General features: G+C 39.5%; 4 protein-coding genes across 5 annotated transcripts in view; 2 read left to right on the forward strand and 2 right to left on the reverse strand.

Annotated features, from left to right (window-relative positions):
* Nucleotides 1-13,754, forward strand: part of LOC138946978 (uncharacterized) — a 271,906-nt gene that overhangs the window by 216,171 nt on the left and 41,981 nt on the right. The gene's annotated exons all lie outside the window — the stretch shown is intronic.
* The window catches only part of LOC138946972 (mucin-like protein), a 254,265-nt gene that overhangs the window by 37,994 nt on the left and 202,517 nt on the right, over nucleotides 1-13,754 (reverse strand). The gene's annotated exons all lie outside the window — the stretch shown is intronic.
* LOC138946953 (uncharacterized) lies at nucleotides 2,056-4,629 on the forward strand. Its single transcript, XM_070318390.1, has 5 exons — nucleotides 2,056-2,165; nucleotides 2,486-2,659; nucleotides 2,793-2,883; nucleotides 3,153-3,301; nucleotides 3,852-4,629. Exons 1-5 carry the CDS (start codon nucleotides 2,071-2,073, stop codon nucleotides 3,856-3,858), a joined length of 516 nt encoding a protein of 171 aa, XP_070174491.1. The 5' UTR covers nucleotides 2,056-2,070; the 3' UTR covers nucleotides 3,859-4,629.
* Nucleotides 4,840-13,177, reverse strand: LOC138946952 (uncharacterized). The gene is made up of 19 exons (XM_070318389.1): nucleotides 12,664-13,177; nucleotides 12,399-12,470; nucleotides 12,125-12,253; nucleotides 11,943-12,014; nucleotides 11,671-11,799; nucleotides 11,410-11,466; nucleotides 11,120-11,164; nucleotides 10,784-10,819; nucleotides 10,403-10,525; nucleotides 9,888-10,191; nucleotides 9,375-9,581; nucleotides 8,722-8,797; nucleotides 8,304-8,327; nucleotides 7,798-8,022; nucleotides 7,357-7,427; nucleotides 7,119-7,223; nucleotides 6,757-6,968; nucleotides 6,224-6,388; nucleotides 4,840-6,021 (listed from the first exon to the last, which is right to left on the reverse strand). The coding sequence occupies exons 1-19, from the start codon at nucleotides 12,984-12,986 to the stop codon at nucleotides 5,772-5,774; spliced, it is 2,625 nt and encodes an 874-aa protein (XP_070174490.1). The 5' UTR covers nucleotides 12,987-13,177; the 3' UTR covers nucleotides 4,840-5,771.

Genomic DNA, 13,754 nt, shown 5'->3' on the forward strand with positions numbered 1-13,754 from the left:
AAAGGCTACAGATGTAAATACTTTGATGTAAAGAATAATCCTACAAAGTTTCAATCACATCCGATGAACTTTGTCAAAGATATAAAATGTCTAATTTTTCCTTTGACGCTGACCTGTGACCTTGAAAAAGGTCAAAGGTCAACGAAACCATCGTTAAAGTGTAGAGGTCATTGGAGGTCACGACTAAACAAAATATGAGCCCGATCGCTTTGATAGTTTCCGAGAAAAGTAATGTCTAATTTTTCCTTTGACGCTGACCTGTGACCTTGAAAAAGGTCAAAGGTCAACGAAACCATCGTTAAAGTGTAGAGGTCATTGGAGGTCACGACTAAACAAAATATGAGCCCGATCGCTTTGATAGTTTCCGAGAAAAGTCCAACGTTAAGGTGGTGTCTACGGACGGCCGGACGGCCGGCCGGACAGACTAACACTGACCGATTACATAGAGTCACTTTTTCTCAAGTGACTCAAAAACGATGTTTGGAGGTTTGTTGTCAGACCAGCTTTTTTGTCGGTCCACGGGGGGCATAATCGACTTTTGTTTCATATTCATTAAAGTAACACATGTGGCTGTAGCTCAATAATTAATTCATTTTGGTCACTTGTACAAATAATCTCATAAACGTCCTTTAAAGTTGATAGAAGGAGGATTGGCTACAGTATTCGAACACAGAAAAAAATTGTTGGTACGATATTTTCGAGAAAAAGAATTCGTAGGCCTAAACATTATTCAACAAGGCCTTTGGCGTAATCGTCACCGGAAGTCAAGGGAACTCCCTACTTCCGCCACTACTGCCGCTATCAATTGACAAGTACAACATCACTATGTCGTCGCCATCGGTAAGTTTCAAAGGCCGTGCAATAACTTTTCGCCCCTAACTTAAGTCTATTTAGATTTGGGATCCAAAAGTGTTCTACATTATCAAGAAGAAGAAGAACTGGAAGCAATCTGTCGACATGAGAGTGACAGAGTGAGAGTCATTCATGTCACTACCGCAAAAACCGCCCCACTCGCATTTTCTGAGTTTGACGGTAAGAGTAAGCATACTCGTAGATCTTGATAATTATAAAGGGTAACAGCCTTCATGAACTTTGGAGCATAGGCTGTATGCCTCTTAGCTTCTTTTTGCTTTCGATGGGTTGCTTCTAGATCTGTCGTAATCCCTGTAGCACTACATCAATCATTCAATGTACTTGTGGACTTTTGCTCAGAACATGTAAACAGCATAAAGTACTCGGTTGGTTTTTAATTTTCTATTATTCCTTGGTCATCACTTGTTTGATGGATGATGCCCTCCTTCCCTCTTTGCTCCCTCTAGAATCATGTGCAAAGAATGTGACAGAAGAAGACTTTGACTGTCTAGCAGTCCTAACCTAAGTATTTCTCTCATAACCCCACCCATACCCCCAGGTGTGTTCTCATATACATTAGTTTGATGAGAAAATTTGCTAGTAAAAACTGGTTTGGCACTCACAGATGACAAAAAGAGTGGAGAGCTTACCAGATGTATTTCTACATGCTGAAGATACAACTAATTTATTATTGTTGATTTCAGACAAGCCGGAGTGATCATGAAACAGACTCACCTGCACCCCACAGAGGGAGAGGAAGGAGGAGAGGAAGGGGAGGGGGAAGAGGAGGTGGTCAGCCTCAAGAACAAGATCAGGTGTGTTTTCATGTCCATTAGTTTGAGAACATTTGCTATTTTGGCTCTAATAGATGAGACTGAAGAGCTTACAATTAATTATATGAAAATTAGTTCTACATGCTGAAGACACAACTATTTTATTATTGTTGATTTCAGACAAGCCGGAGTGATCATGAAACAGACTCGCCTGCACCCCACAGAGGGAGAGGAAGGAGGAGAGGAAGGGGAGGGGGAAGAGGAGGTGGTCAGCCTCAAGAACAAGATCAGGTGTGTTTTCATGTCCATTAGTTTGAGAACATTTGCTATTTTGGCTCTAATAGATGAGACTGAAGAGCTTACAATTAATTATATGAAAATTAGTTCTACATGCTGAAGATACAACTATTTTATTATTGTTGATTTCAGACAAGCCGGAGTGATCATGAAACAGACTCGCCTGCACCCCACAGAGGGAGAGGGAGGAGGAGAGGAAGGGGAGGGGGAAGAGGAGGTGGTCAGCCTCAAGAACAAGATCAGGTGTGTTTTCATGTGTACATTACAGTGAAATCTGTGGTATCCATACTGGTCTTATCCAAATACCCTGTGATATACAACTGGGGAATTACCCAAATACGTATTACTTAGTCTGAATCTGACCTGTGGTATCCAACTACCTGTGGTATCCAACTCTTTTTGTCTGGGCCCCTTCGTTGTTGGATACCACAGGTTTCGCTATAGTTTGAGGAGAAAATGTGCTAGTTTGGCACACATAGATGAGAGAATTGGAGAAGTTACCATTAGATGTAAATTAGTTCTTCATGTTGAAGACACAAATGTTTTATTAATGCTGTTTTCAGACATGTTCCACAAGTAACGAAAGAGGAGGAGACAGGGGGAGAGGAAGGAGGAGAGGAGGACGAGGGGCGACAGCACAGCAGCGGGGCTCTTCAAGTGGCAGGGGGAGAGGTGGTCGAGGGAGGTGGGATGTGGCCGGCATCCCCACTGCGCAGCAGCACAGGAATAACTTGCAGGTGTGTTTTTAATTAATTTGACATTATTATGAGGAGATATGAATAGCAAAGTCTTTCGCATGTATACACAGATAATGATAACAGCACACATGTTTCATTTTAAAACATGTTTGTTGTCTTTACATTATTACAGACTCAGATCCAACAGCTGGATATTGCACAACTGCGACAACTGGCCCTCGACCTGGCTGTTGCACAACCAGGTCTTGTTTTTGACATGCTTGGTAAGTAACTTCTGCTTTATGGTGTTCTGATATAAGTTTGCTCTTGTCATTATTGTGGTATTTTGTGTGAGCTCTCTATGTAGTATTTTGTTTCTGCATTCTGCTGAAAGTATTTTTTCAATGGTTTTGTTGTTGTTGTATACAAAAAACAAAACAAAAAAAATATATTTACATCCATGGTGCATTATTGATTTTTTTTACTTTGACATTGGTAATCATAAAATATGTATCATAAATTAAGAAATAAAAATGCTTTCTGTTGAAAACAGCCGATCAGTCGTCTGTGCCAACACCTGCACCATCACCAGACCATGCAGCCTGGCCGGACTGGTGTGTGTGCCGACATTGTCGGCACATGCCCACACCTGCAGAACGGATCTGCTGCCAGCGCCGCACTCAGTGCATATCAAGAATGCCTGTACGTATGCCCATTTTTTATATAAAAAAGTATTTATTAAAAAAATATTTACATGAAAAAAAAGATAAACACAGTCATGGTCAGATTGTGTACTTGTGCAGGGTAATATAGTTGTATGTAATGATATACAGTGGAACCTGCTAGTACTCATACTATAGTGGACTCTATTATTGTGATTTTCCACTTATAATGAAGAGGGTTTTTTTCCCCCTTGGGTTCTCTCTGTTAGACAAAAATCTAAACTGTAATAGCAAATTTCTTTTAGTGAACGACTTTCCTCTTCCCTTGAAGTTCACATTGGTATGTAGTCCTTGGAGTCCAATTATTATTATTTATTTATTTTTGTATTTCTTATTTTTGTATTTGAAAAAAAATGAAATTTGGATATTTACAACGCGCTTTATCTTTGCTGTGTAGGAAACTAAAAGCGCGGCAAAGGTCGCACTTTACCAGGCGCCCCACTCAAGGCCCAACAGGGATTCGAACCCGGGTCAATGTGATGTGTTGTTACTTTGATGATTACAATTATTATTTCTTTTTTCTTTTGCAGGAGATGAACATCATTTTACATCCGTTCGTGCTACACCTGAGCAGGAGGCAGCGGGTGGACATTTTGGTGTTTGCGGAAGAGGGAGGCGAAGCCGCCTCCAATCGCCATGCTGCCTATCGCCAGTTTGTTTTCTGGCAGCATGGTCGTTTGGGGGCTGGTAACAGGAGGGCTATCCCTTCATGTTGTGTGTGGGCCATTCGGGATACTTACCCCAGTCCCAACAATGTTTATACAGGATACATTCCAGCGCGCTTGCAGTAGATGGGGTAATTGCTCTTGAATACCGACACACAACATGGAGGGATATTTTTCGTCTGTCTCTTCCTCAAGCACCAAAATGTCCTGAGGACTTGGACATGTTTGACTTTTAGTTTTCAAATTTTTAATTGCCTCTCTGTATGGTTGTAACAGCTGTTTGATTGTTTCCATGGGTTTTTGCACACATTACTTTTTGAGTGCAAGAAAAATATTACAGAAACATTTTGTCTTGAAAATGAGAATGTTATTTTGGTTGACTAGAAAATTATGTTAAAATGGTTTCTTCAGCTGAGCTGTTTGTTTTGTACAAGTTTGTGTTCATTTACTTTGTATGTACTAGTATGACTCCACAAGTTAATTTTAATAAATGTATATTTGACCAACAACAAAACAAGTTCATGTGCCAGCAGTGACACAATGTCATATCATGTAAATTATGCTGTCAGATTTTGAAATTGTGTAATTCTGAATACAGAATCTGAATCACTTCCACTTTTTGTAATGGGTTCAGAAAAAGAAACATGATGTTATTGTTTTTAAATTTATATCACACAACAAACACACAATAGTCTTTAGTCATTTTCAAAGTGGTGTACATCCCTTTATCTGCAGACAACAAACAGTTTCTGTCTTTGTTTTTTGTTTTTTTCTTTTCTTTCAGCAGACATACTGTTGCACAATTACCACACCACAACGCACTCATAAAAACAAATGAACAGACAGACAAATATCAAGTATCGTTACCACCATTATTCTCATATTGTTTCCAGGTAAACATGTACAAAAGCCAACTAAACAGATATGCTAAGTCACGCTTGCAGCCACACATAATAAGAATATACTAACACATGTTGTACAAACCCTCAGTCTCTCTCGCACACACATTAGTATCATGAATAAACAATTATTGTACACAAGCAATATTTTCAACTAAACAAGAAAAGAAAAAAAAAACATGATCACCATGTCACAACCACTCCCTCAGTCCCTGCATTGAGAGGTGGGTTGTCGCTGACATTCCTTTAATTATAATGGGAGGTACATTTTCAGCCGAACATTCCAACATGCTCAATTATAATATGTGTTGCAATGTGAGTTTCTTGTGCCTGCAGCCATTCTATGCCGCCTGAATCTAGCCTGTGAAGCAAAATGTAGTCTAAGGCAATTGATATCAATTTGAAGTGAAAATCATACAACACAGTCTCAACTAAAATGATACAGCTTTGGAAACTATTGATAAATGCTTTTCTTGCAAATTTAGTCTGCCAATGTATAATCACAAAGTTATTACTATTTTTCAAAGTTATTATTAAAATCATTATTCGCCAATGTATACAAGAGCCTCCCATCTATATTGGTGAAATAGCGCAATTTAGGGTCCATGATAAGGCAGCAGATTAAATTAAAAAACTAAACACAGCCATGCCATAGAACTATGCGGGTCTATGCATTTTTACTGGTTACCCACACATACAAACATTGCTGTCTTGAAAAGGGCCTTTCAAAAGTCCACTGGTGTCATATTGTTGTACCTCTCCACATGTCAAAAACAACTGTAACAGAACCGCAGACAAAAAGGGAGGTAATAATTATCCCACTTGACACTCTTTCCTTATGTTCTGCCTCCTTTTGGGCTACTACCAGCTCAACTGCTACCGTCATTCAGGTAAAACGAGATTTTTTCTGTGCAACAAGTTCACTAGTTGGAGGTGGGGAGGTTGCTGCCAGGTGTGTTGACAGTCTCCTTGGGTCCTCTTGTGCCAGAGGTTTTTTCCTGTGCAGTGGCAACGGGTCTTGTAGTCTCATCTCCATGATTCGCAGCTTCAGGGCTGGAATGTGGTGGTAGGTCTTTGGGACCTTCACAGGGAATACCGACCAGCGGCCGGTTTTCTTATTGAAGCATCTGTGATACCTATCAACATAGAACAAGAACAATTATGACTAAAATGCTTGACACTAACCCTTGTAATGGCCTTGAATGTCATAATATAACTAAACATGCCAAGGACATGATCATACATCTAGAACTTGAAGCCTGAATTTACATGTTTGGCCTGTGAAAAAAACAAACAACAAAAACATTGCATTGAGTGTGTTTCAATACATGTACTTACTTCTTTCTGCCATCCTTTGAAGTCGCCAAGGGTCGACCAGCATGAGTGTTGTGGTCCATGGCTGCCAACAGAATCCTGGCTTCATAAACCGGAGGTGTGTACGCAAACCTTTTGCCCGCATACATCAACAAATGTTGGTGAAACACCTCCAGGGGGCATGTGCTCCTGTATGTAAAAAGAAAGTATTATATATAATGGTAGAAGTGAACACGCTTATCATTAAATATTTTACAGTGATGTTCTGCTGATACTGTAGCGATAGGTTTTCTTGTTTATTTACCTCACTGTATGATATAAATCAACCCTGTTACAGCGAAATTCTTATATTCACTATAACAGAGTTCCACTGTATAATGTTGGCCAGCACACATCAGTATGAGCACTACAACTCCTGATTTTTACATCGAGTATTAGTAATTACAAAACCACACAAACAAGTTCATACTTGTTGCACCCACATAATCTCCTTTCATGCACACTGTAAACAGTTCCCTGATTTCTCCCTCAATAGTGAGTAATAATAATCTTCTAACCTGTTTGTGATGACCAACTCTGCTTTCTGGATCAGAGTCTGGTCTAAGACCACAGAGGCGAGCTGTTTCACTAGGGCACGGTCTTCCTGAGGATCAAGCCAGGCCCTCCCATCCTCCCTTTCCCCGCCCAGGTCTTCATGGTCGCAGCACCAGGCACCAGCATCCCAAGAATGTATGTTGCAAACATGTTGCAAAACTCCTCGCCACATACCCTGGAATGGAACAGACACATTCAGAAAACTATACATGCCTGATTTTTTTCAAACTATTGAAATTAGTGCATAATTGTGATTGACGTGCTATTATTATTTGTAAATGAAACCGTACAAATAACCAAACAAGACAATGACCAAACAGGTTACCATGAACTTTGTCTTGGTGTCAGCCTTCTGGCAGCAGAACCAAAAGTGGTTCACTATCGAAGGGATCCACTTTTGCAGCTTGCGACCTTTACTGCCTGCAGCAATCTAAGAAGAAAATGCAAATGTAAAATGTAAAGATACACACACAAACAAACCAAAGAAAACATGAGAAAACCAATAAAGCATTCACAATATTTCAAAATTGTATCAAACTATAACACAATTACAACATACGTACCTTGGCTAGCTTCTTGCCAATATTTTTGGCAACATGCCACACATCAAGGGAATGTTTTTTTCCGATCGCCTCTTTTTGACAAAACAAAGAACAAAATATATTCATTTGCAATATCAAATATTTGGTGCATACATTTTTAAAATGTTTGCTAAAATGACCAGCCCAAATTAAATGAAAAGGGCTTAGCAATGCACACATAATACAATGAACAACAGCTGCTAAAGAGACAATAATGGTGACACACTCTAAACTGTATCCCCAAAGTGGGCAAGAGGTATATTATCTTGAAATTAAGCATTCTAACTCACTGCACTGTCCATCCAGATGGGACTGATGTATGTATAGATAATAAATGTTGCATAATAAATTACCGCTAACATATAATTGACTGTTAATCACACACACACACACAAAGGGGGGAAAAGAGGAAACAGAACATACTCATATCTGCAGCTATTCCCACATGGGCATCAGTGACGACCTCATCAACAGTGGTGTCCACCCGTTCACCTTCAAGCACTACCTCATCCAGTGCCCTCTTAAATCCAACCCTTTCCATGTTCGTGGATTTTCGCTGTGTTTCCCGTTTGTCCACACACTGGACAGAGAGAATCTTTGTGGTCTCAGCCTCCATAAGAGTGTAGCTGCAGTACTGTGCGCAATGACCTATTTGAAAATTCAATGCACCATTAAAAAGTAACCATTTATGATGAAACCTGCAAACAATATTCTCTGACCGGACATCAAAATTGCAAGGCTTTTCTAAGCTCAGTTGTTTGTTAACATGGTTACGAGAACACAGGCAAGCCAATTACTCAAGCGCCTAGACTATATCATTCTACATGATGGTAAATAGCACATTCTAATATTCCAATGACTATGTAAAATTGGGGACATGGTATATATTGGGTCATTGAATAATGCAGGTCTGCAATAATCGTACTGACCTGGTGAATCATTGCGTCCATCTCCTGCACACACACACACACAAAAATGGAATGACATAACAAAATAAATGTTCAATAAAAAGTGCTCTGCCGTCACTTGACAACAGGAAGTCAATTTCAGTGGGTTACATGAAAATGTAACTTTTTCTTTCAGTCTATTTCTCAAAAGCAAGCACGCCTTGATACAATGTCCAAAATTGAATATTATGTCCTGCATCACATCATGTTTTGCTTTTGAGAAATAAAATAGAAAATATAAAGTTGATTTTAGACATTCATTTCAATATTATTGTGGGGTTGGGGGGGTGGGGGGTGGGGTTGGGTTAAGTCTACAGCATTGGATACATTATATTTCTGAAATGGCACAACAGTGACAAAGGGGTCAAACATAAATCACAAAAGAACAACAAACACTCACCCAGAACAACCAAATTTTGCTCTGCCAATGAGTCGAAGATGGCTCGTTGGTGGTCCTTCCATGTGTCCTTCACAGCCTTTATGATAAATGGAAAACAAAGTTATATATCTATATTCTTGTGAGTTGGGACAGTCACTGAGGGACACACAAAGCAAGAATTTTGCCTCACAGACTAGACTATGTCAACTGTTCTAGACAACAACAAAAAATGCCATACTTGTTACAAAACATCTGAATACATAACGAGAATGGGTTGCTTTTAGTTTCTAAACATCATTTGTAACTAGGGTGGCCGGTTGGTTCTGTGGTGAACACGATTCCCCAGGGATACAGCAACCCGGGTTCAAATCCCCGTTGGGCCGTGAGTAGGGCGCCTGTATAGTGCAACCTTTGCCGCGCTTTGAGTTTGCTAGAGATAAAGATAGAGATCAATAATAATAATAATAATAATAATGGACATTTATATAGCGCGTTTCTAGACAATCTACTCATAGCGCTTTACAATATTTAAACAGGTAAAAACAAACATGCATAGATATTAACACAAACTGGCAGGCAAACATAAACAACACAACTATCAATATCCAAATTCCATTTTCTTTCCATTTTATACACACACATTATAAATTATTTTTTAACTGTTTTTTAATTACCTGCACCACATAATGTTTCTGGACAGCCTGGTGGAAGGTAGCACCAGGAAAGGGCAGGTTCAGCACCTTCGCCCACAACGCCAGCTTGGCATAATTATTTCCACTTAGGAGGATACATGTGCTGACTAGAAAATCACCACAGTGAATTTTGTTGGGCAGGGTGGGCTGGGCACACCATGTGTGGCTCACATGGCCTTTCACACATTCCTGAAATTCACAGATCAGATTTGAAAAAAACAAAAATGCAAATGACTTTATAAAAATTCAATGTGTCACTGTCAGTAGGATTACTAGGAACATATACATGTACAAACATAATGAGTTGATGAAGCCTAAGTGCATTCTGAAATCTGAACCATCATGCCACATTTAGTGCTGTTAGACTTAGTAGTGTCCAAGATAAATTCAACATTTTAGTTTTTAACGAATGAACGGCCAGACGGACAGATGAACCAGGTGAGTACATAGACTGACTTTTGCTTCGCATGTGAGTAAAAAATAAAATGTTCTCACCCATCTGAGGTACAGTGCTGAGCCTGTGAAGCCCTCCTTCACGGCAGGAACATGCTCACACCCAGCAGTGGAGCATTTCCTGATGCTCACAGCAGCCAGTGCCTTTAGTTGGTGGACAAATGCTAGGCACAGTGTGCTGTTGCAAATGTCCTGGCACTGGTCTGCTGTGGCTATCCTGGTGATGCCTGGTCCTAACTCCACCTCCTCCGCAGTGTCAGCATCACCTGTCTCTTCGTCCTCCTGCTGGCCGTACGCCACCTCCTCAAAGGCCACCTCGTCTGCCTCCTTGGCATACTTTTCATCCCTGACACATAGGAATAAATAAAAAATAATAATAACATTCAGTGTGCAATACAGTCTGATGTAGATTAGACTTCCCTAGAAGAATGAAACCATTTTAATCATTTTACAACATAAATGTATAAATTCATGTATACATTACATACAAATGAAATAGATTAGAATTTGTTTTATTCTTACAAAAGCAACACATTAATAAGAAATGCAAAACATACACATCCATGGTGAGAAAAAAACTGGCGTCTTGAGATTCCAGCTCGATATCATCGACATCAAAGTCGCTGTCATCACCATCTAAATCACCATCACAGGTTAAATCACTGAATTCAACAGTGATGCTGCACAAGAGAGACATTGAAAACAAAGTTAGCATCACTCAAAATAATAATGTAAGTTGTCAACTGACAAACAAGAAAAAATGTGCCTGCAGTGCCAATCTATAATACTACTACATGTATCTCCGAAAACATAAAAAATCATCAAATGACCTTTATTATCAGAATATTCTCATTGTTTGTGTGTGTGTCTTGTTTTTCATCATTATTATTTTCACATGGTTCTTTACAAATTAGCTTTTTTAATAATACTACACTTACTTGAGAGGGTTGACAAAGGAGCGGTCAATGTTCTGCCTGTAAACATAAAAATGGTAATTATAATGTATTAAAACATGCAAACAAGAACTAGATGTACTGGGTAAATCAAAACACCCCTCAACAGTATCCAGTTTCTGTTGACATTACATTTCATTATCTTGAAAAAACAAGAAGTAATAATTGGTATAACTAAACCAGCAACCAACTCAACAATCAACAATAGTAGACACTAATGACTGCCGTCATTGTAAACTGAGGTAACCGGCTGGTGTTGATCTCTGGCCGACAGTTTGCCAACTCAACTCAAATGCAGATAACAAACAATGACAAGCTTACCGTTTTGACCTCATCCCTTTCCCTTCTTTGGCAGGCTGATCAGTCCTATAATTGAAAAAAAAAGTTATTTATAAATATGATTTGACTATTTAACACACCTTGAATCAATCGATAATGTGAACCCACTGGCACTTGTGGAGACGATTTAAAGTTTAGCATTTAGAACTTTGTAAATAGATAGCGGTTTTTGATTTAAACAAGACAGTTATTTGTGCAAGGGAGACAATATACAACCGGTGTAACCAGCCAACCAAAATCAACACTGCACCATGTTCAGTAAATGCACTCACTTTTCAATCTCAAGTTCTGGCTCCTCCTCGAATGGCTCCACACCTGATAAAGGTGTACTGAAAAATGTCAAACAATCAACTCTGACCATCACCTGATTAAAATGTGTTTAAATGCATGAAACTAGCAAACTGACAAACTGAACAAAATCTGAAACCAATCTTCCCAACATTTCTTTTTTAAGTTTTTGTGAACCCCATTTACTGTCAATAAACGGTCTATGAGTATGAGTATCAATTTACAAAGTACATATATATATTTACCACGGCTTGGACGAACTAGGGACAGAGGAGAGGTCGGGGGTGGTGCTGACTTTCGCTTGCTGCAGGAGCTGCCCTGGGGTGGAAGTTTTCTGCGGAGGCTGTTTAGCAAAGTCTGGTCTCTGCACAGCTCTGTTGAATAAGAACAAAAACAAAATCCATGCACTTTGAAATAAATTCGGTTCCTACATTCACTACACCCAGCTGAGCAAATTGGTAAATGTATCAGAGCTCTGTGTAAAGCTGACTTTCACAATGTATCAATTGACACTGACCTGCTTTCAATATCCCAAGTAGAACATCCTGGTTGAGGGTCAGTCAATGCGGCCTCTTGAATCTGTTGATAGCTAAAAGTAAAACATAAAAATAAGTCAGAAGTCAATACAGCGCTAATTGACTGAAAAAAAAAATGAAACGAATGTTCATCTATAATTATCAGTTTACAAAATACATTTACCACGGCTTGGACGAACTAGGGACAGAGGAGAGGTCGGGGGTGGTGCTGACTTTTGCTTGCTGCAGGAGCTGCCCTGGGGTGGAAGTTTTCTGCGGAGGCTGTTTAGCAAAGTCTGGTCTCTGCACAGCTCTGTTGAATAAGAACAAAAACAAAATCCATGCACTTTGAAATAAATTCGGTTCCTACATTCACTACACCCAGCTGAGCAAATTGGTAAATGTACATCAGAGCTCTGTGTGAAGCTGACTTTCACAATGTATCAATTGACACTGACCTGCTTTCAATATCCCAAGTAGAACATCCTGGTTGAGGGTCAGTCAATGCGGCCTCTTGAGTTCGTTCGTACCTAAAACAGAAAAAGAAGTACAGTAGTCAAGAAAGCACTGATTGACTGGAAACAACACTTTGGTTTTGAAACGAATGTTCGTCACACTGTCACTGTAAATTATTATTTGAAAACATGGTACTCAAAGAGAAAACAAAACAAGCAAATGACAAGAACAAAGGAGGAATTTGAATTGAATTTAAACGATACTTACGCGTCCATGAGGATTCTAGAAAGTTCCGTGTCTGCTTTTGATCTGTTGTGAGGTTTCAACAAATGAGGTGTCTTGGCAAACACCTGTCCTCGGAGGGCCCCCCATCGTTCGAATTGGCTGGTCAAACAAACTTTCAATTTCTCCCTCAGCTTTTTCTTTTTTTTCTTGGCCGAAGCCGTGCTTGCAACTCTGGCAACAGGCACAGCAGGTGGTGTAGGAGGCAAACATACTTTTGGAGGCATAGATCGAAGACGATCTTTCACATCTTGAGAAGCCATCTTTGTTTGTAGGGGAAATCCGTTTCCGGTAAATGTTCTAAACATAGAATCGCCTCGCTATACACTGTCACGTGACTGTTCTAAAAATATCACGGCGAAGGGTATGGGTTTATTTCGAAACTATCTTCAATTATTGATTTCTGACAAACTACAAAGATTTGAATAGCCCCAGTTGGTAGAACACCTAATTTTTATACGCTGCAACAGCTGAAAAAGCCTTAAACCTATGGGTTGAGCTCAATGGGAGTCTTTAACCGCGGCAATCGACCTTGGTCAATAAATATGAAACAAAAGACGATAAAAAGCTGGTCTGTCAACAACCAATCAAACATCTTATAATGTCTACATTGTGCCGGGGTTGCTGATGTTATTTGCATCTTACTCGTAATACCCCTACTGGAGGACGATATTTTGAATTTGATCATAAATACGACCTGGCAGGCTGGTAATGCATACATCATTCAGGTAAATCCACCGGGAACGTTCTTTCAAAACCATATTTTTGCACAAATATTGATTCTAAAGATTACAGTAGATGACCAAAAACGCATTTTGTATGTAATCGCACTCAGTGAATTTGACGAAATAAGTGAACGTTCTTCCGCTTTGACCTTTTTATTTTAGTTGAGATTAGTATTGTGCATACTGCTACAACTGCGGGAAATGGACTCAATTTCCTAGTTTTACAGGTCGCAACGCTCAGTAAGGTCATCCGCGGTCATTTTTCGACAAAAATCTTCATCACCTCGCTCTTGTTTTGTATCATGCGCTTTTTCTCACAAAATCGGCTCAGAAAGTATGCTTCCCTACGGA

Source organism: Littorina saxatilis, linkage group LG14 (assembly GCF_037325665.1).
Source record: "Littorina saxatilis isolate snail1 linkage group LG14, US_GU_Lsax_2.0, whole genome shotgun sequence".
NCBI lineage: Eukaryota > Metazoa > Mollusca > Gastropoda > Littorinimorpha > Littorinidae > Littorina > Littorina saxatilis.

Bases quoted from the DNA above. Each gene is read 5' to 3' on its own strand.
- LOC138946953 (XM_070318390.1), top strand. From the start codon at position 2,071: ATGAAACAGACTCGCCTGCACCCCACAGAGGGAGAGGGAGGAGGAGAG. The intron at 2,660-2,792 runs GTGTGTTTTTAA...ACATTATTACAG, and splicing joins AGCACAGGAATAACTTGCAG to ACTCAGATCCAACAGCTGGA. The intron at 2,884-3,152 runs GTAAGTAACTTC...TGTTGAAAACAG, and splicing joins TCTTGTTTTTGACATGCTTG to CCGATCAGTCGTCTGTGCCA.
- LOC138946952 (XM_070318389.1), bottom strand. From the start codon at position 12,986: ATGTTTAGAACATTTACCGGAAACGGATTTCCCCTACAAACAAAGATG. The intron at 12,471-12,663 runs GTAAGTATCGTT...TTTCTGTTTTAG, and splicing joins TCTAGAATCCTCATGGACGC to GTACGAACGAACTCAAGAGG. The intron at 9,582-9,887 runs GTGAGAACATTT...TGTGAATTTCAG, and splicing joins CAGCACTGTACCTCAGATGG to GAATGTGTGAAAGGCCATGT.